This window comes from Struthio camelus, chromosome 2 (genome assembly GCF_040807025.1).
Source record: "Struthio camelus isolate bStrCam1 chromosome 2, bStrCam1.hap1, whole genome shotgun sequence".
Classification (NCBI taxonomy): domain Eukaryota; kingdom Metazoa; phylum Chordata; class Aves; order Struthioniformes; family Struthionidae; genus Struthio; species Struthio camelus.
In genome coordinates, this window is record NC_090943.1 from 173,257,291 (window position 1) to 173,278,676 (window position 21,386).

The 21,386-nt window shown below is 60.2% G+C and overlaps 1 protein-coding gene across 1 annotated transcript in view; it reads left to right on the plus strand.

Annotated features, from left to right (window-relative positions):
• The first annotated feature begins 4,585 nt into the window (after positions 1 to 4,585).
• EPPK1 (epiplakin 1) overlaps positions 4,586 to 21,386 on the plus strand; it is a 28,750-nt gene continuing 11,949 nt past the window's right edge. The window contains exon 1 of the mRNA XM_068933678.1: positions 4,586 to 21,336. Coding sequence (XP_068789779.1) covers positions 4,636 to 21,336 — 16,701 coding nt within the window. The 5' untranslated portion in view covers positions 4,586 to 4,635. The remainder of the gene's footprint in view (positions 21,337 to 21,386) is intronic.

Below are 21,386 nucleotides of genomic sequence, written 5' to 3' on the forward strand. Positions count from 1 at the left end.
GGGCGGGGAAAGGCGAGGTTTAAACCTGCCGCTGTGCGGGTGGGGAGCAGCGGCAGCAGCAGCGGGGCCGCAGGCACCTGCCGGGCTGAGACCGTCCCGCGACCGCCGGGGCAGGTAGGAGGCGGCCGGGGCCGGGGCCGGGGCAGGTAGGAGGCGGCCGGGGCAGGGGCAGGGGCAGGGGCAGGGGCCGGGGCAGGTAGGAGGCGGCAGCCGGGGCCGGGGGATGCTGGCGCCGAGCCCGGCTCCGGCGCTGGGGCAAGGAGGGGTCCCGGGGACGGCGCCGAGGGGCGGGGGGTCCGGGGGTGCCGGCGGGGCGGCCGGGCAGGGCAGAGCAGAGCTGGGGGCAGCGTCCTTCGGTGGCGCCTGGCGCCCTGGGAGCCTGTGCCGCGGCAGTGACCCTTGCGAGCAGGGTAGGAGCCCGGGCTGTGGGTCCGGCTCCAGAGGAGGAGCAGCCCCACTGCAGGCAGCTGCCGAAAAGGGGACTGATGGCAGGAGCCCGTCTGCAGCCGTTCGTTGCATGCTTTGCTCGGCGCAGGGCTGGGCCCCGCATGCGCTGCCTCCCCCAAGCGCTGTAGCCTCCCTCCCTCCCTGCCCCACCACTCCTCCGCCACGACCCCAGCAAACATCACTGCTCTCCATCCCCCCGTTAGTCTCTTCCCTCAGAGGCCTCATAGCTGCCCTGCAGGCACCCCCCCCGGTCCCCATGCTCCCACCCAGAGCGTGGTCCCTCCCTGCTGTGCTGGGACTTCTCGGTCAGCCTGTCCCCAGCAGACACCCCCTCCTCCCTCCCCAGGAGCTATGCTCCCCTCCACTCTGCCTGCGAAGCCTGTCCCCGCTCCCAGCGTCCTGCCCCGCACAGCCCCAGCAGCACCTCCCTCGCCCCGTCCCCATCAGCCTCTCCCTCCCAGCCAGGGTTGTGCCTGCCTGTGCGTTGTCCCAGCTGCAGATGTGCCTGTGTGAGCGGGGGGACCTGGGAGCATGCAGGCAGGCGTATTTGGGAAAGCATGCTTATGCAGAGGGCGTATGAGGAAGAACCTCTTGCTGTGTGACTCATGGGTGGAAGGAAGGTATGCGTGCCGCTTGTGAGCGGGCCCGTTCAGGTGGGTGTGAAGGGGATGTGCATGCACGTGCTGCTGTCTGGGGCCTGCCACTCATGCAAATGCAAACACATTTCATGACAGAGCCAGACACAGAAAGTGCAGAACAGCAATTACCCTTCCCAGGAAGGACAGCCCATGTCTGAGACAGACCGTGGCCCCAGGGAACACGGCAGGTGCCAGCTCCTGAAACTCAGCCAGGAAGTTCCTCACTTCACAGGGAAAGTCAGTTACTAAAAGTTTCCATGGGGCTGACGCCTTCTGATTAAAGGGAACAGAATCCTTCCTCTGCCTGCACGCTCACTGCCTCCTCCCATTGCCAGCCGGCCCCGCAGCACTGCCCGCTCTGGGGTGAGCAGCCACCAGCTCCGGGGCTGCCTGGCCCTCTCTGTGGAGGGAGCGGGCAGCTGATGGTCTCCCTGCAGCAGTTCCTGCTCTGAGCCCTGCTGGGGAGCTGCAGGCGAGGGGAGCTGCAAGCCCTTTCCCCACCGTGCCCTACTGCTGATGGGGCTGCAAAAGCTGGAGCTCCCCAGACCTGCCCTGGGGGGCTCCTGCCCCGGGCACCCAGCCCTGCAGGGAGGCTGGGTTTCAAATTCCTACCCTGTTGCAGCTGGGAGTGCCCAAATCTTCTGTGCACGCTGCTAAGAGCTGCCAGTAGGGACAGTGAAGTTTCCCAGGGCAAGGCGGTTTCCCTAGCACAAACTGACCTACCTGAGCAATCTCTTGGAAGCTCTCAGTGCAGCACAGCTGCAGGGATGCAACACACCCCTGTGCCTGTGCGTGGCTAGGCTTATCCCAGCTCCTCCCGAGGCAGCACAGCCTGCCCTGTCCCACCCTCGCAGGGCAGGCCGGGCCCCAGGACCGGTGCAGGCAGAGCCTGTGGCTGTGCCGCCTGCCCCGTCGCCTGCCCCGCCGCAGCACAGCAGGCAAACGCAGGGGGCCAGGCACACTGCTGCTCAGCCGCCAGCCCGTGCCGGTCCGTGCACCCAGGGCCAGGCAGCTCTGCAGGGCAGGTGGCTCCCTGCCCTGCCCTCCCCACGCAGGCTACTGACCCCACTCCCCACCAGCAAAACAGCCCTCCCTTGCCCGTCTGTTGGGTAGAGACCCCGAATCCTGACTCCCTGCTCCCCCTTCCTCCCCCCTTACCCAGCAGGACTCACTGGCTGCGCTTCCTCCCCGCTGCAGGAGCAGGGGCCAAGGCCATGGGCTTCCAGCCCGTCTCTGTCCCCACCTCTTGGCATGAGGTGGCAACAGGCAATGCTGAACGTGCAAACGCAGGCAGCATTGCCTGGGCAGATCCAAGTCCACGCAGCAGCAGCAGCATTGTCACGACGGAGCTGGTGCTTGTCAGGAACTTTCCTCTGGGGATAAGCCAGGCTGGGTCTGGGCACCTGAGCTGGCAGAAGAGCCCTTGGCAGGCCAGGGGCCCTGGACAGCATGGCAGGGAGCGGGTATGCACTGGAGTGGCACGCACGGGGACAGAGCTGGGTGCACAGAGCCCTGTCTGGCGCAGCTGGCCCCTGTGGTGATCGGCGGCATGCGGATGGTCCTGGGGCACGTGCTGGCTGTGCACAGGCACATCATTTGCTGCTCCCTGGTGTGTTTACGCAGGTGGCACAGGGAAACGATGCCTGTGCGCTGGCAGAAGGAGGCAAAGCTGAGCCCTCGGCACTAAGTGATGGGAGTCACGAGGGGATAAGGGAGCCACCTCCGCTGCCCCAGCAGAGCAGGGCCAGCCCCTTCTCTTCCCAACCCTGTGCAAACCTGGGACCAGATCGCAACTCTCCTCAACCCCACTCTAACCCTGCAGCCTCCTGCCACAGCACTGGCTTCCAGTGCAGCGCTGAAGGGTGCAGGGCACGGACGACGACGCTGTGCAAGACTGAGTGCAGAGAGGCTCCCTGCACGGTGGCGCGTACCTCAGTTACAGCCAAGCAGCACTTCAGTTACAGCTAGGCAGTTGTGACTAAGCCATGGCTCTCCTGCCCTCTGCACAGCCCACGCTCAGCCACAAACACCCTCCAGCCTTGGGAGTTTGCACAGCCCAGCGCTTGCTGGCCTGTTGCTTCCTGCCGGCACCATTATTTGGTTGTATAATGGCTGTATTGTGGTTGATTCCAGTATGTCCAGGAGCTGTTTGAACATGAGTGCAGATGGGTTTCTGTGCTCCCAGCCCTGCCTGCAGCACCTACCCGCTTTTCTTTTGGCTGCTCTCCTTTGCCTTGTTCCCTCCTGCCCCTCTTCCCGTGCTTTCTGAGCAAGGCAAGGAGAGTAGATACCCCACCTCAAGTGCAGTTGTGGGCAAAGGACCTTTGGGGCTCCTTCTGGGAACCCACCTGCTCCAGCCTCTGCTGCCAGCCCCTCCCTGACTGGTGCCACTGTGGGGAAGGATGCCAGTGGAATCAGGTCCCATGAGCTTACAGCCTTTCCCTGGCAGAGGGCAGCAGCCTTTTTTCACTTACTCAGGAGTTGCTCATCCCTGTGCCAGTGTCAGCAGCAGCCCAAATGCTGTGAGGGTGACTGAGCACTAGAACAGGTTGTCCAGCAAGGTTGTGAAGTCTCCATCCTTGGAGATATTCAAAAGCCATCTGGACAACATGCTCTAGGTGGCATGTGACCGGTGCTCAAGCAGGGTCTCTAACTAGGGATTGGAGCTAGGGTCTCTAGGGGTTGGACTAGCTGATCTCCAGAGGTCCCTTCTAACCTCAACCATTCTGTGACTGAGTGCAGGGACCTGGTTTGGGGTGCTGCTCTTGCCTGGTATTTTGCCCCATGCACAGCCCCCCTGCAGGTCTTTGAAGCACCACACAATGCTTCTGTGCTAAATGCATGTGACAGCTCTTGGGGAACTTTACTCCTCGCAGGAGTCAGGCCTGCCTCCGTGTGGACAGAGCCACATGCGATCCTGGCCATGCTGCTGGTGAGAGAGGTGTGCTCAGCGAGGGCTGCTGCAAGCACCTGGCTCCTCTCTAACATCATGGGGAGGTGTACACAGGAGGCAGCCCAACCCCTATGGCTGGCTGGCTCTGTCATGGTCCTTTGCACCAGCTCCTGCTACCCCAGCACCTCACACCGCCCCAAGCCCAGAGTGCAGACCGCCCTGCAGGTGCTCTGGGAAGCTGCACAGCAGGCACGTTCCTCTGTTCACAGGGGTGCTTTTGCTCTGATCTCTCCTGCATGCTGAGCTCTCCCAGAGCATCTGGCCAGGACAGCCTCTGTGATCCCAGCAGGTCTAGGTCAGACAGCAGCCAGTGCCTGCCTCTGGCAGGTCTGGGTCAGCATGTCAGACCTGGGGATAAGCTCACTGCCCTAGCCATGTTCAGCCTCTGGCTGTTTTTTCCTCCTGTCTGAGAGATATTTATTTTTCTTTTTTTCCTCATATTTAGCATGCAAAGCATAGAAAAGCTGATTTCTCACTGAGCTTTCTCATTCTCTCCCCTCTCTGCAGTGACTCTTTCTGGGGCCCAGTTGCCTTCCACAGGGCAGTGAGGAGGAAAGACAGCTGTAAAAGACATACACTGAGCAGCAAGGCAAGGGGATGGAGGGCAAACCAGCAGTGAATGGCCATGCTGCCCCCATCTCTCACCGCAAAGTCATGCCAGGAGCAAACCACTTCTGTCAGGACATACCGACTTGTAAACAGAAACAAGCAGCTGGCAGGGAAGTGACAGGGATGGACACTGCCATGGAGGTGGCTGGCAGCATTGCTGGAGTATATGTAGAGGCTTCAAAGAAGATAATGAGCTTTTATGATGCTACCAGAGAACATCTTCTGAGTTTGGATCCAGCACTCTGTCTCCTCGAGGCCCAGGCAGCCACTGGCTTCATCATTGACCCTGTAAAGAACAGGCAAGTATCTGTAGCAGAAGCTGTGCACCTGGGGCTGGTGGGGCTGGAGCTGAAGGAGAGGCTGCTTTCTGCAGAAAAAGCTGCCACTGGCTTCGTGGACCCTTACACAGAAGGGAAAATCTCCCTGTACCAGGCGATCCAGAAGGAGCTGATTGGGAGAGAGCAAGGCACCCGGCTGTTAGAGGCCCAGATTGCAACAGGAGGCATCATTGACCCAGCCACTGGCCACCGGGTCCCAGTAGATGTTGCCTGTGAAAGGGGATATTTAGATGAACAGACAAGCCAGCTCCTTTCTGACCTCAGCAATGAGGACAGCAAAGGGTTCCTTGACCCCAGCACTATGGAGAGGGTCACCTATGTGGAGCTCATGAAGAGGTGTGTTAATGATCCAGCCTCAGGCTTCCTCCTCTTACCCCTGAAAATCACATTCCCAGGGTTGGGAGGAAGGGTGAGCAGCAGAGAGCTGCTGGACTCCGGCATCATTAGCTCTGATGTGTTCAGAGGTCTTGAGGAAGGAAGAGTTTCTGTCCAGGAGGTAGCAGAGAATGACTCTGTTCAGCAGTTCCTACGCGGGACAAGGAACATAGCTGGTGTTGTTGTTCTGCCTTCCAATGAGCGGAAAAGCCTTTACCAAGCACTGAGAGAGCATCTCCTTCTGCCTGGTGCTGCTCTGATGCTCCTACAAGTCCAGGCCTCCACTGGCAGCCTGACAGACCCCGTAAAGAACAAAAGCTTCTCAGTCGATGAAGCTGTCAAGACTGGTCTCGTTGGCCCAGAGCTTTATGAGAAACTGTCTTCAGCTGAGAGAGCCATCACTGGGTACAGGGACCCTTACACTGGGGAAATGCTCTCTCTGTTCCAGGCCATCAGGAAGGGCTTCATCCCCAGTGACCATGGCATTTGCCTTCTGGAGGCTCAGATGGCCACAGGGGGTATCATCGCTCCAGGCAGGCACTTCCGTGTCCCCACAGAGACAGCTTGCAAGTGGGGATACCTGGATGAAGCCACGAGGCAGCTCCTCTCCAGTCCTACTGATGACATGAAAGGGTTCTTTGACCCCAGCTCCAAGGAAAAGCTGACCTATGCGGAGCTGCTCAAGAGCTGTGTCACTGATCCAGACACGGGGCTTCTCCTGCTGCCCCTTTGTGGAGACAGCGGAGAAGAGCCCAAGGGAAACCACCTCTTCATTGACCACAGGACCCAAACAGCTCTGGAAAGCACAAAAGTACCCATTGCTTTAGGTAAATTCAAGGGAAAGTCAGTTGCTCTCTGGAAACTCCTCTTCTCAGACTACATGCCAAGTGAGCGGAGAGCCACTCTCACCCAGCAGTACTGTGCAGGAGCACTGTCCATGCAAGAACTGGCTGAGACCGTCAGTGCCACTATTGAGGAAATGGCTTCCACTGCTAATGTCACCTTTGAAGGCCTGAGGGACCGAGTTACAGCTGACCAGCTCCTCAGCTCTGAAATTATCAACAAAGATTTATTTAAGAAACTGAAGCAGGGAGAAACATCAGCCAAAGAAGTTGTCAGCATGGACACAGTCAAGAAATACTTGGAAGGGACAGGCAGCATCGGTGGGCTGCTGCTTCCTGACTCCCAGGAGAAGATCAGCATCTACCAGGCAAAGAGGAAAGGGCTTTTAAGGCCAGGAACATCACTGATCCTCCTGGAGGCACAGGCTGCCACTGGATTTATCATTGATCCAGCTGCCAACAAAAGGTATTCTGTGGATGAGGCTTTAAGAGCAAATGTCATTGGCCCGGATGTTTATGACAAGCTGCTGACTGCAGAGAAATCAGTCACTGGCTACAGAGATCCTTATTCAGGGAACAAGATCTCCCTCTTCCAGGCCATGAAGAAAGAATTCATCGTGAAAGAGCATGCTATCCGTTTGCTTGAGGCCCAGATTGCCACTGGCGGCATCATCGACCCTGTCAACAGCCACCGCATCCCTGTGGAGGTGGCCTACAAGCGGGGCTACTTTGACAAGAAGATGAACTTGATCCTTTCTGACCCTAGTGATGACACCAAAGGTTTCTTTGACCCCAACACACATGAGAACCTCACATACCTGCAGCTGAAAGAGAAGTGCATCGTGGAGCCATCTACCGGGCTCTGCCTCCTCCCTCTGAACAGCAAGAAACGTCAGTTCATCGATGAAGCCACCAAACAGGTATTCGGGAACTCCTGGCTGCGTGTCAGGTTCGGGCGGTTGCGGGGCGAGAGAGTTTCTATGTGGGACCTGCTGAACTCTGAGTACTTTAGTGAGGGGAGACGTCGAGAAATATTCAATCACTACCAGCTGAGAAAGCTCACACTGGAGCAAATCAGGATCCTTTTAGAGGAGGAAATGAAAAAATGGGCCCCCATCAAATTTCCAGCCATGAGAGGCAGTGTCAGCGCTTATCATCTGATGGAAACAGGTGTCATTGACAGGGCCCTGTTTGAGAAAGTGTTGGAGGGATCCGTCACACCGGAGGAAGTCCTGCACATGGACTCTGTCAAAAAGTACCTGTATGGCTCCGGCAGCATTGGGGGGATTGTACTGCAGCCATCAAACCAGAGGATAAGCATTTATGAGGCCATGAAACAGAACCTCATGGTGCCAGGAATAGCCATGCCATTGTTGGAGGCCCAGGCTGCCACAGGCTTCATCATTGACCCAGTGAACAACCAGAAACTCTGTGTAGATGATGCCATAAAAGAGGGAATAATCGGGCCAGAAGTCCATGAGAAGCTGCAGCACGCAGAAGGGGCTGTAACAGGTTATAAGGATCCTTTCACAGGCAAGAAGATACCCCTCTTCCAGGCTATGAAGAAGGGCCTGATCGCCGACAAACAGGCCCTGCAGTTAATGGAGGTGCAGATGGCTACAGGAGGTATCATTGACCCAACGTGTGGCCACTATATTCCCGTAGAATTTGCCCAGAAACGGGGGTGCCTGGATGAGGACACAAGCAAGGCCCTTTCTAAAGCCAGTGACAACAACAGAGCCTTCTGCCTCCCAGACAGCAAAGAAACTGTGACCTATGCTGAGCTAATTGAGCGCTGCCAGAAGGATGAGACCTCTGGCTTCCACTTGCTCCCTCTGCCACAAACAGCTGTTCCTGTTTACACTGATAAGCAAATCCAACAGCTTTTCAAGGAAACTATGGTGAAGGAAAAAGAAGTCTCCCTCTGGGAAGTGATCCACTCTGGGTATTTCACTGAGGAGCAGAGGAGTGACTTTGTGGAGAAGTACCGATCTGAGGAAATGTCTCTAGAGCAGCTGGTTGCTCTTGTCCTTAAACTTGTTAAAGAAATGGAAATGAAAGCCCACACCCACATCACCTTGGAAGGCTTGCGGGGCGGTGTCCCTGCTGTCTGGCTGCTGGATGCTGACATCATTACTGAGAAGATGTTTGAAGAGCTGGTTCAGGGCACAAGCACTCCTGAGGAAGTGTCCGCGATGGGGAGCGTGAAGAGATACTTGCAGGGCACAGGCAACATCGCTGGGGTATTCGTACAGGCATCCAAAAAGAAGATGAGCTTTTACCATGCCATGAAAAACAATCTCCTCCTCCCTGGGGTAGCACTGAGGCTGCTAGAAGCTCAGGCAGCCACAGGATACTTAACTGACCCAGCAACTGACCAGAAATTCAGTGTGAAGGATGCTGTAAAAGCCGCTATTGTTGGTGAAGAGCTCACGGAAAAACTCCTTCTAGCGGAGAGGGCAGTGACTGGCTACACAGACCCCTACACAGGGAGCGTCATCTCTGTATGCCAAGCACTCAGGAAAGAGCTAATTCCCCTGAGTGATGCTGTTCCCTTGCTAGAGGCCCAGCTGGCTACAGGCGGGGTCATTGATCCCATTCACCACCACCACCTTCCACTCCAGGCTGCATACAGATATGGTTTCTATGACAAGGACCTGAACCAAACCCTCTCTCAGCTAAATGACAGCACCAAAATATTTTTTGACCCAAACACAAAGGAGAATGTGACCTACCAGCAGCTGAAGGACAGGTGCATTCCTGAGGCTGAGACAGGCCTCTGGCTCCTACCTCTGTCAGAAAATGCGGTGTTCTGTGTAGACAAACAAACAATAGATGTGCTGAAATCTGCGACTGTCTGTGTCAACATAGGGCGGTTCAAAGGACAGACAGTGTCAGTCTGGGACCTTCTGAACTCTGAATACATCTCAGACTGCAAGAGAAAAGAGCTAGTGCAAAAATACAAAGATGAGAATACTGAAGTGTTGCATGAAATAATAACAATTGTCACCACGATCATCGAAGAGACTGAGACACAAGGCAAGAAGTTTGCATTTAAGGGCCTGAGAAAAAGAGTATCTGCCAGCGACCTCTTCCAGTCCCACCTGATAGACAAAAAAACCCTCGATGAGCTCAACCAGGGAAAGAAAACAGTCAAAGAAGTCACTGAAATGGAATCTGTCCGCAGATACCTGGAGGGCAGCAATTTCATAGCAGGAGTCCTTATACAGCCAAGCAATGAGAAGATGAGCATCTATCAGGCCATGAGGAAGGGCATCCTGAGGCCAGGGACAGCACTGGTGTTACTGGAGGCGCAGGCTGCCACAGGCTTTATCATTGACCCAGAGCAAAACAGGAAGTTTTCTGTGGAGGAAGCATTAACTGCCGGTCTAATTGGAGGAGAGATTTTTGAAAAGCTACTCTGTGCAGAAAGAGCTGTGACTGGCTACACAGACCCATACACAAAAGCCCCCATGTCACTCTTTGAAGCCATGAACCAAGGACTAATTGTGAAGAGCCACGGCATCCGCCTGCTTGAGGCCCAGATTGCCACCGGCGGCATCATCGACCCCGTGCACAGCCACCGCGTCCCCGTGGAGGTGGCCTACCGGCGCGGCTACTTCAACCAGGAGATGAGCCAGATCCTCTCCGACCCCACGGACGACACCAAGGGCTTCTTCGACCCCAACACGCATGAGAACCTCACCTACATGCAGCTCCTGGACAGATGTGTCCAAGACTCAGAGACTGGGTTGTACATGCTCCAGGTTGTACAGGAAGGGGGAAAATACTTCTACATTGATGAGGCAACAAAACAGTTCTTGCACTCAAAGCCCATCAAAGTGAAAGTTGGAAAGTTTAAGGACCAAACAGTTTCCATCTGGGAGATTCTCTGCTCTCATTATATTTCTGAGCAGAAAAAAAAAGACTTAGTAAAGCAATATAAATACAAAACCCTAACACTGGAAGACCTTATAGCCCTCATCCTCAAAATAATCGAGGATACAGAGCAAAGAACAGAAGCCCTTAAGGTTAAAGGCCTTCGGGGGGACGTGTCAATATCAGAACTGTTTAACTCTCAGATACTTGACAAGAAAACTCTGGATCAGCTGCAGGAGGGAAGTCTCACACTTGACAGCCTCGCAAAGATGGATAGTGTGGCAAGGTACCTGGATGGCACGGGATGCATCGCTGGCATTCTGCTCCCATCACAGAAAGAGAAGATGAGCATCTACCAGGCCCTGAAAAGGGGCCTCCTCACAGAGCAATGTGCCCTGGGGCTGCTGGAGGCACAGGCTGCCACTGGTTTTCTCATTGACCCACTGAAAAGTAAGAAGCTCTCTGTGGATGAAGCCATCTCGTCTGGGCTAGTGGGCAGGGAGTTACATGAGAAGCTCCTGTTCGCAGAGAGAGCTGTGACGGGATATACTGATCCACACACAGGAAACAAAATATCCCTCTTCCAGGCCATAAGGGAAAAGATAACAACCAAGGAGCAAGGTATCTGCTTGCTCGAGGCCCAGATTGCCACTGGTGGCATCATTGACCCTGTGTACAGCCACCGTGTTCCTGCGGAAGTGGCCTGTCGGAGAGGCTACTTAGATGATGACATGTTTCTCTTAGCTTCTGACCCAGACCATGGCAGCAAAGGATTTATAGATCCAAATACTCATGAAAAAATGAGTTACAGTCAGCTCCTGGAGAGATGTTCCAAAGACAGAGAAACTGGATTCTACCTGCTGCAAGTCATGGAAAAAGAAGACGACTATTTCTATATTGATGAGCACACAAAAAATATCCTGTTATCTACAATGGTACAAGTGCCTGTTGGAAAATACAAAGGGCATATATTATCTCTGTGGGAACTGCTCTGTTCTGAATACATCACAGAGGAGAAGAGAAAACAACTGGTGAAAAAATACAAACAGGACTCCCATAACATTCTACAACAAATCATTGATACAATACTCAATATTATTAAAGAAAAAGAGGAGGGCCGAAGTGATGTATGGTTCCAAGGTATCAGACAACAAATAACAGCATCAGAACTCCTCAGTGCACAAATAATTACAAAAGAAACAATGGAAAAACTCCAGGAGGGAAAAGAGACAGTACAAGAAATAGCGGAAACAGATAGTGTAAGAAGATATCTTGAAGGAACAGGGTGCATTGCTGGAGTGCTGGTGCCGTCCAAGGCTGACCCTGCCAAGATGGAGAAGATGAGCATCTACCAGGCCATGTGGAAGGGCATCCTGAGGCCAGGGACAGCCCTGGTGCTGCTGGAGGCGCAGGCTGCCACGGGCTTCGTCATTGACCCGCTCAAGAACGAGAAGCTCTCCGTGGACGAAGCCGTCTCCTCGGGGCTGGTGGGCAGCGAGCTGCACAAAAAACTTCTCTGCGCAGAACGAGCCGTGACGGGCTACACCGACCCATCCACAGGACAAAAGATCTCCCTCTTCCAGGCCATGAAGAAGGAGCTCATTGTCAAGGAGCACGGCATCCGCCTGCTCGAGGCCCAGATCGCCACCGGCAGCATCATCGACCCTGTGCACAGCCACCGCGTCCCCGTGGAGGTGGCCTACCGGCGCGGCTACTTCGACCAGGAGATGAGCCAGATCCTCTCCGACCCCACGGACGACACCAAGGGCTTCTTCGACCCCAACACGCACGAGAACCTCACCTACATGCAGCTCCTCCGCCGCTGCGTCCCCGACCCAGACACGGGGCTCCTCATGCTCCAGCTCATGGACAAGAGCTCGGTGCTCTACCAGCTGACCGAGGACGCCCGGAAAGCCCTGCAGGCCGCCCGCACCACCGTCAGCGTGGGTCTCTTTGAGGGCCAGAGCGTCACCGTGTGGGAGCTCCTCTTCTCTCGCTACATCCCCGACCACCGGCGGCAGGAGCTCCTCAGGAAGTACAAGGCGGGGACGGTGACCATCCCGGAGATGATCACCATCCTCACCGCCATCATCTCCAGGGCCGAGGGCCAGGGCCACGGCGCCGCCACAGCCGGCAAGGCGCCGCGCCAGGAGGCGACGTCATCTCCCGAGAACGGCGAGGCCGCGGACTCCCAGCGGGAGCGGGAGCTGGAGCGGGAGCGGGAGCGGGAGCTGGAGCGGGCCCTGAGGTCCCGCACCGTCGAGGTCTCGGTGGGCGGCTTCCAAGGCAGGAAGGTCTCCGTGTGGGAGCTCCTCTTCTCCAAGTACGTCTCCGAGGCGAAGAGGCAGGAGCTGCTGGGGAAGCTCCGGGACGGGAGCCTGACGCTGGACGAGCTGGCAAGGCTCATCACCGTCCTCATCGAGGAGACGGTGGAGAGGAGCAGCAACGTGAAGTTTGCGGGCCTCAGGAGGCAGGTGAGCGCCTCGGACCTGATGGACTCGGGAATCATCGACAAGGACACGCTGGCCGACCTCATCCAGGGCTCCAAGACGGTGAAGGAGGTGACGGAAATGGACTCCGTCAAGCGCTACCTGGACGGCACGGGCTGCATCGCCGGAGTGCTGGTGCCGTCCAAGGCTGACCCTGCCAAGATGGAGAAGATGAGCATCTACCAGGCCATGTGGAAGGGCATCCTGAGGCAGGGCACGGCCCTGGTGCTGCTGGAGGCGCAGGCTGCCACGGGCTTCGTCATTGACCCGCTCAAGAACGAGAAGCTCTCCGTGGACGAAGCCGTCTCCTCGGGGCTGGTGGGCAGCGAGCTGCACGAGAAGCTCCTGTCGGCAGAGCGAGCCGTGACGGGCTACACCGACCCCTACACCGATGACCAGATCTCCCTCTTCCAGGCCATGAAGAAGGAGCTCATTGTCAAGGAGCACGGCATCCGCCTGCTCGAGGCCCAGATCGCCACCGGCGGCATCATCGACCCTGTGCACAGCCACCGCGTCCCCGTGGAGGTGGCCTACCGGCGCGGCTACTTCGACCAGGAGATGAGCCAGATCCTCTCCGACCCCACGGACGACACCAAGGGCTTCTTCGACCCCAACACGCACGAGAACCTCACCTACATGCAGCTCCTCCGCCGCTGCGTCCCCGACCCGGACACGGGGCTCCTCATGCTCCAGCTCATGGACAAGAGCTCGGTGCTCTACCAGCTGACCGAGGACGCCCGGAAAGCCCTGCAGGCCGCCCGCACCACCGTCAGCGTGGGTCTCTTTGAGGGCCAGAGCGTCACCGTGTGGGAGCTCCTCTTCTCTCGCTACATCCCCGACCACCGGCGGCAGGAGCTCCTCAGGAAGTACAAGGCGGGGACGGTGACCATCCCGGAGATGATCACCATCCTCACCGCCATCATCTCCAGGGCCGAGGGCCAGGGCCACGGCGCCGCCACAGCCGGCAAGGCGCCGCGCCAGGAGGCGACGTCATCTCCCGAGAACGGCGAGGCCGCGGACTCCCAGCGGGAGCGGGAGCTGGAGCGGGAGCGGGAGCGGGAGCTGGAGCGGGCCCTGAGGTCCCGCACCGTCGAGGTCTCGGTGGGCGGCTTCCAAGGCAGGAAGGTCTCCGTGTGGGAGCTCCTCTTCTCCAAGTACGTCTCCGAGGCGAAGAGGCAGGAGCTGCTGGGGAAGCTCCGGGACGGGAGCCTGACGCTGGACGAGCTGGCAAGGCTCATCACCGTCCTCATCGAGGAGACGGTGGAGAGGAGCAGCAACGTGAAGTTTGCGGGCCTCAGGAGGCAGGTGAGCGCCTCGGACCTGATGGACTCGGGAATCATCGACAAGGACACGCTGGCCGACCTCATCCAGGGCTCCAAGACGGTGAAGGAGGTGACGGAAATGGACTCCGTCAAGCGCTACCTGGACGGCACGGGCTGCATCGCCGGAGTGCTGGTGCCGTCCAAGGCTGACCCTGCCAAGATGGAGAAGATGAGCATCTACCAGGCCATGTGGAAGGGCATCCTGAGGCAGGGCACGGCCCTGGTGCTGCTGGAGGCGCAGGCTGCCACGGGCTTCGTCATTGACCCGCTCAAGAACGAGAAGCTCTCCGTGGACGAAGCCGTCTCCTCGGGGCTGGTGGGCAGCGAGCTGCACGAGAAGCTCCTGTCGGCAGAGCGAGCCGTGACGGGCTACACCGACCCCTACACCGATGACCAGATCTCCCTCTTCCAGGCCATGAAGAAGGAGCTCATTGTCAAGGAGCACGGCATCCGCCTGCTCGAGGCCCAGATCGCCACCGGCGGCATCATCGACCCCGTGCACAGCCACCGCGTCCCCGTGGAGGTGGCCTACCGGCGCGGCTACTTCGACCAGGAGATGAGCCAGATCCTCTCCGACCCCACGGACGACACCAAGGGCTTCTTCGACCCCAACACGCACGAGAACCTCACCTACATGCAGCTCCTCCGCCGCTGCGTCCCCGACCCGGACACGGGGCTCCTCATGCTCCAGCTCATGGACAAGAGCTCGGTGCTCTACCAGCTGACCGAGGACGCCCGGAAAGCCCTGCAGGCCGCCCGCACCACCGTCAGCGTGGGTCTCTTTGAGGGCCAGAGCGTCACCGTGTGGGAGCTCCTCTTCTCTCGCTACATCCCCGACCACCGGCGGCAGGAGCTCCTCAGGAAGTACAAGGCGGGGACGGTGACCATCCCGGAGATGATCACCATCCTCACCGCCATCATCTCCAGGGCCGAGGGCCAGGGCCACGGCGCCGCCACAGCCGGCAAGGCGCCGCGCCAGGAGGCGACGTCATCTCCCGAGAACAGCGAGGCCGCGGACTCCCAGCGGGAGCGGGAGCTGGAGCGGGAGCGGGAGCGGGAGCGGGAGCTGGAGCGGGCCCTGAGGTCCCGCACCGTCGAGGTCTCGGTGGGCGGCTTCCAAGGCAGGAAGGTCTCCGTGTGGGAGCTCCTCTTCTCCAAGTACGTCTCCGAGGCGAAGAGGCAGGAGCTGCTGGGGAAGCTCCGGGACGGGAGCCTGACGCTGGACGAGCTGGCAAGGCTCATCACCGTCCTCATCGAGGAGACGGTGGAGAGGAGCAGCAACGTGAAGTTTGCGGGCCTCAGGAGGCAGGTGAGCGCCTCGGACCTGATGGACTCGGGAATCATCGACAAGGACACGCTGGCCGACCTCATCCAGGGCTCCAAGACGGTGAAGGAGGTGACGGAAATGGACTCCGTCAAGCGCTACCTGGACGGCACGGGCTGCATCGCCGGAGTGCTGGTGCCGTCCAAGGCTGACCCTGCCAAGATGGAGAAGATGAGCATCTACCAGGCCATGTGGAAGGGCATCCTGAGGCAGGGCACGGCCCTGGTGCTGCTGGAGGCGCAGGCTGCCACGGGCTTCGTCATTGACCCGCTCAAGAACGAGAAGCTCTCCGTGGACGAAGCCGTCTCCTCGGGGCTGGTGGGCAGCGAGCTGCACGAGAAGCTCCTGTCGGCAGAGCGAGCCGTGACGGGCTACACCGACCCCTACACCGATGACCAGATCTCCCTCTTCCAGGCCATGAAGAAGGAGCTCATTGTCAAGGAGCACGGCATCCGCCTGCTCGAGGCCCAGATCGCCACCGGCGGCATCATCGACCCCGTGCACAGCCACCGCGTCCCCGTGGAGGTGGCCTACCGGCGCGGCTACTTCGATCAGGAGATGAGCCAGATCCTCTCCGACCCCACGGACGACACCAAGGGCTTCTTCGACCCCAACACGCACGAGAACCTCACCTACATGCAGCTCCTCCGCCGCTGCGTCCCCGACCCGGACACGGGGCTCCTCATGCTCCAGCTCATGGACAAGAGCTCGGTGCTCTACCAGCTGACCGAGGACGCCCGGAAAGCCCTGCAGGCCGCCCGCACCACCGTCAGCGTGGGTCTCTTTGAGGGCCAGAGCGTCACCGTGTGGGAGCTCCTCTTCTCTCGCTACATCCCCGACCACCGGCGGCAGGAGCTCCTCAGGAAGTACAAGGCGGGGACGGTGACCATCCCGGAGATGATCACCATCCTCACCGCCATCATCTCCAGGGCCGAGGGCCAGGGCCACGGCGCCGCCACAGCCGGCAAGGCGCCGCGCCAGGAGGCGACGTCATCTCCCGAGAACGGCGAGGCCGCGGACTCCCAGCGGGAGCGGGAGCTGGAGTGGGAGCGGGAGCGGGAGCTGGAGCGGGAGCGGGAGCGGGCCCTGAGGTCCCGCACCGTCGAGGTCTCGGTGGGCGGCTTCCAAGGCAGGAAGGTCTCCGTGTGGGAGCTCCTCTTCTCCAAGTACGTCTCCGAGGCGAAGAGGCAGGAGCTGCTGGGGAAGCTCCGGGACGGGAGCCTGACGCTGGACGAGCTGGCAAGGCTCATCACCGTCCTCATCGAGGAGACGGTGGAGAGGAGCAGCAACGTGAAGTTTGCGGGCCTCAGGAGGCAGGTGAGCGCCTCGGACCTGATGGACTCGGGAATCATCGACAAGGACACGCTGGCCGACCTCATCCAGGGCTCCAAGACGGTGAAGGAGGTGACGGAAATGGACTCCGTCAAGCGCTACCTGGACGGCACGGGCTGCATCGCCGGAGTGCTGGTGCCGTCCAAGGCTGACCCTGCCAAGATGGAGAAGATGAGCATCTACCAGGCCATGTGGAAGGGCATCCTGAGGCAGGGCACGGCCCTGGTGCTGCTGGAGGCGCAGGCTGCCACGGGCTTCGTCATTGACCCGCTCAAGAACGAGAAGCTCTCCGTGGACGAAGCCGTCTCCTCGGGGCTGGTGGGCAGCGAGCTGCACGAGAAGCTCCTGTCGGCAGAGCGAGCCGTGACGGGCTACACCGACCCCTACACCGATGACCAGATCTCCCTCTTCCAGGCCATGAAGAAGGAGCTCATTGTCAAGGAGCACGGCATCCGCCTGCTCGAGGCCCAGATCGCCACCGGCGGCATCATCGACCCCGTGCACAGCCACCGCGTCCCCGTGGAGGTGGCCTACCGGCGCGGCTACTTCGACCAGGAGATGAGCCAGATCCTCTCCGACCCCACGGACGACACCAAGGGCTTCTTCGACCCCAACACGCACGAGAACCTCACCTACATGCAGCTCCTCCGCCGCTGCGTCCCCGACCCGGACACGGGGCTCCTCATGCTCCAGCTCATGGACGAGAGCTCGGTGCTCTACCAGCTGACCGAGGACGCCCGGAAAGCCCTGCAGGCCGCCCGCACCACCGTCAGCGTGGGTCTCTTTGAGGGCCAGAGCGTCACCGTGTGGGAGCTCCTCTTCTCTCGCTACATCCCCGACCACCGGCGGCAGGAGCTCCTCAGGAAGTACAAGGCGGGGACGGTGACCATCCCGGAGATGATCACCATCCTCACCGCCATCATCTCCAGGGCCGAGGGCCAGGGCCACGGCGCCGCCACAGCCGGCAAGGCGCCGCGCCAGGAGGCGACGTCATCTCCCGAGAACGGCGAGGCCGCGGACTCCCAGCGGGAGCGGGAGCTGGAGCGGGAGCGGGAGCGGGAGCTGGAGCGGGAGCGGGAGCGGGCCCTGAGGTCCCGCACCGTCGAGGTCTCGGTGGGCGGCTTCCAAGGCAGGAAGGTCTCCGTGTGGGAGCTCCTCTTCTCCAAGTACGTCTCCGAGGCGAAGAGGCAGGAGCTGCTGGGGAAGCTCCGGGACGGGAGCCTGACGCTGGACGAGCTGGCAAGGCTCATCACCGTCCTCATCGAGGAGACGGTGGAGAGGAGCAGCAACGTGAAGTTTGCGGGCCTCAGGAGGCAGGTGAGCGCCTCGGACCTGATGGACTCGGGAATCATCGACAAGGACACGCTGGCCGACCTCATCCAGGGCTCCAAGACGGTGAAGGAGGTGACGGAAATGGACTCCGTCAAGCGCTACCTGGACGGCACGGGCTGCATCGCCGGAGTGCTGGTGCCGTCCAAGGCTGACCCTGCCAAGATGGAGAAGATGAGCATCTACCAGGCCATGTGGAAGGGCATCCTGAGGCAGGGCACGGCCCTGGTGCTGCTGGAGGCGCAGGCTGCCACGGGCTTCGTCATTGACCCGCTCAAGAACGAGAAGCTCTCCGTGGACGAAGCCGTCTCCTCGGGGCTGGTGGGCAGCGAGCTGCACGAGAAGCTCCTGTCGGCAGAGCGAGCCGTGACGGGCTACACCGACCCCTACACCGATGACCAGATCTCCCTCTTCCAGGCCATGAAGAAGGAGCTCATTGTCAAGGAGCACGGCATCCGCCTGCTCGAGGCCCAGATCGCCACTGGCGGCATCATCGACCCCGTGCACAGCCACCGTGTCCCCGTGGAGGTGGCCTACCGGCGCGGCTACTTCGACCAGGAGATGAGCCAGATCCTCTCCGACCCCACGGACGACACCAAGGGCTTCTTCGACCCCAACACGCACGAGAACCTCACCTACATGCAGCTCCTCCGCCGCTGCGTCCCCGACCCGGACACGGGGCTCCTCATGCTCCAGCTCATGGACAAGAGCTCGGTGCTCTACCAGCTGACCGAGGACGCCCGGAAAGCCCTGCAGGCCGCCCGCACCACCGTCAGCGTGGGTCTCTTTGAGGGCCAGAGCGTCACCGTGTGGGAGCTCCTCTTCTCTCGCTACATCCCCGACCACCGGCGGCAGGAGCTCCTCAGGAAGTACAAGGCGGGGACGGTGACCATCCCGGAGATGATCACCATCCTCACCGCCATCATCTCCAGGGCCGAGGGCCAGGGCCACGGCGCCGCCACAGCCGGCAAGGCGCCGCGCCAGGAGGCGACGTCATCTCCCGAGAACAGCGAGGCCGCGGACTCCCAGCGGGAGCGGGAGCTGGAGCGGGAGCGGGAGCGGGAGCGGGAGCTGGAGCGGGCCCTGAGGTCCCGCACCGTCGAGGTCTCGGTGGGCGGCTTCCAAGGCAGGAAGGTCTCCGTGTGGGAGCTCCTCTTCTCCAAGTACGTCTCCGAGGCGAAGAGGCAGGAGCTGCTGGGGAAGCTCCGGGACGGGAGCCTGACGCTGGACGAGCTGGCAAGGCTCATCACCGTCCTCATCGAGGAGACGGTGGAGAGGAGCAGCAACGTGAAGTTTGCGGGCCTCAGGAGGCAGGTGAGCGCCTCGGACCTGATGGACTCGGGAATCATCGACAAGGACACGCTGGCCGACCTCATCCAGGGCTCCAAGACGGTGAAGGAGGTGACGGAAATGGACTCCGTCAAGCGCTACCTGGACGGCACGGGCTGCATCGCCGGAGTGCTGGTGCCGTCCAAGGCTGACCCTGCCAAGATGGAGAAGATGAGCATCTACCAGGCCATGTGGAAGGGCATCCTGAGGCAGGGCACGGCCCTGGTGCTGCTGGAGGCGCAGGCTGCCACGGGCTTCGTCATTGACCCGCTCAAGAACGAGAAGCTCTCCGTGGACGAAGCCGTCTCCTCGGGGCTGGTGGGCAGCGAGCTGCACGAGAAGCTCCTGTCGGCAGAGCGAGCCGTGACGGGCTACACCGACCCCTACACCGATGACCAGATCTCCCTCTTCCAGGCCATGAAGAAGGAGCTCATTGTCAAGGAGCACGGCATCCGCCTGCTCGAGGCCCAGATCGCCACCGGCGGCATCATCGACCCCGTGCACAGCCACCGCGTCCCCGTGGAGGTGGCCTACCGGCGCGGCTACTTCGACCAGGAGATGAGCCAGATCCTCTCCGACCCCACGGACGACACCAAGGGCTTCTTCGACCCCAACACGCACGAGAACCTCACCTACATGCAGCTCCTCCGCCGCTGCGTCCCCGACCCGGACACGGGGCTCCTCATGCTCCAGCTCATGGACGAGAGCTCGGTGCTCTACCAGCTGACCGAGGACGCCCGGAAAGCCCTGCAGGCCGCCCGCACCACCGTCAGCGTGGGTCTCTTTGAGGGCCAGAGCGTCACCGTGTGGGAGCTCCTCTTCTCTCGCTACATCCCCGACCACCGGCGGCAGGAGCTCCTCAGGAAGTACAAGGCGGGGACGGTGACCATCCCGGAGATGATCACCATCCTCACCGCCATCATCTCCAGGGCCGAGGGCCAGGGCCACGGCGCCGCCACAGCCGGCAAGGCGCCGCGCCAGGAGGCGACGTCATCTCCCGAGAACGGCGAGGCCGCGGACTCCCAGCGGGAGCGGGAGCTGGAGTGGGAGCGGGAGCGGGAGCTGGAGCGGGAGCGGGAGCGGGCCCTGAGGTCCCGCACCGTCGAGGTCTCGGTGGGCGGCTTCCAAGGCAGGAAGGTCTCCGTGTGGGAGCTCCTCTTCTCCAAGTACGTCTCCGAGGCGAAGAGGCAGGAGCTGCTGGGGAAGCTCCGGGACGGGAGCCTGACGCTGGACGAGCTGGCAAGGCTCATCACCGTCCTCATCGAGGAGACGGTGGAGAGGAGCAGCAACGTGAAGTTTGCGGGCCTCAGGAGGCAGGTGAGCGCCTCGGACCTGATGGACTCGGGAATCATCGACAAGGACACGCTGGCCGACCTCATCCAGGGCTCCAAGACGGTGAAGGAGGTGACGGAAATGGACTCCGTCAAGCGCTACCTGGACGGCACGGGCTGCATCGCCGGAGTGCTGGTGCCGTCCAAGGCTGACCCTGCCAAGATGGAGAAGATGAGCATCTACCAGGCCATGTGGAAGGGCATCCTGAGGCAGGGCACGGCCCTGGTGCTGCTGGAGGCGCAGGCTGCCACGGGCTTCGTCATTGACCCGCTCAAGAACGAGAAGCTCTCCGTGGACGAAGCCGTCTCCTCGGGGCTGGTGGGCAGCGAGCTGCACGAGAAGCTCCTGTCGGCAGAGCGAGCCGTGACGGGCTACACCGACCCCTACACCGATGACCAGATCTCCCTCTTCCAGGCCATGAAGAAGGAGCTCATTGTCAAGGAGCACGGCATCCGCCTGCTCGAGGCCCAGATCGCCACTGGCGGCATCATCGACCCCGTGCACAGCCACCGTGTCCCCGTGGAGGTGGCCTACCGGCGCGGCTACTTCGACCAGGAGATGAGCCAGATCCTCTCCGACCCCACGGACGACACCAAGGGCTTCTTCGACCCCAACACGCACGAGAACCTCACCTACATGCAGCTCCTCCGCCGCTGCGTCCCCGACCCGGACACGGGGCTCCTCATGCTCCAGCTCATGGACAAGAGCTCGGTGCTCTACCAGCTGACCGAGGACGCCCGGAAAGCCCTGCAGGCCGCCCGCACCACCGTCAGCGTGGGTCTCTTTGAGGGCCAGAGCGTCACCGTGTGGGAGCTCCTCTTCTCTCGCTACATCCCCGACCACCGGCG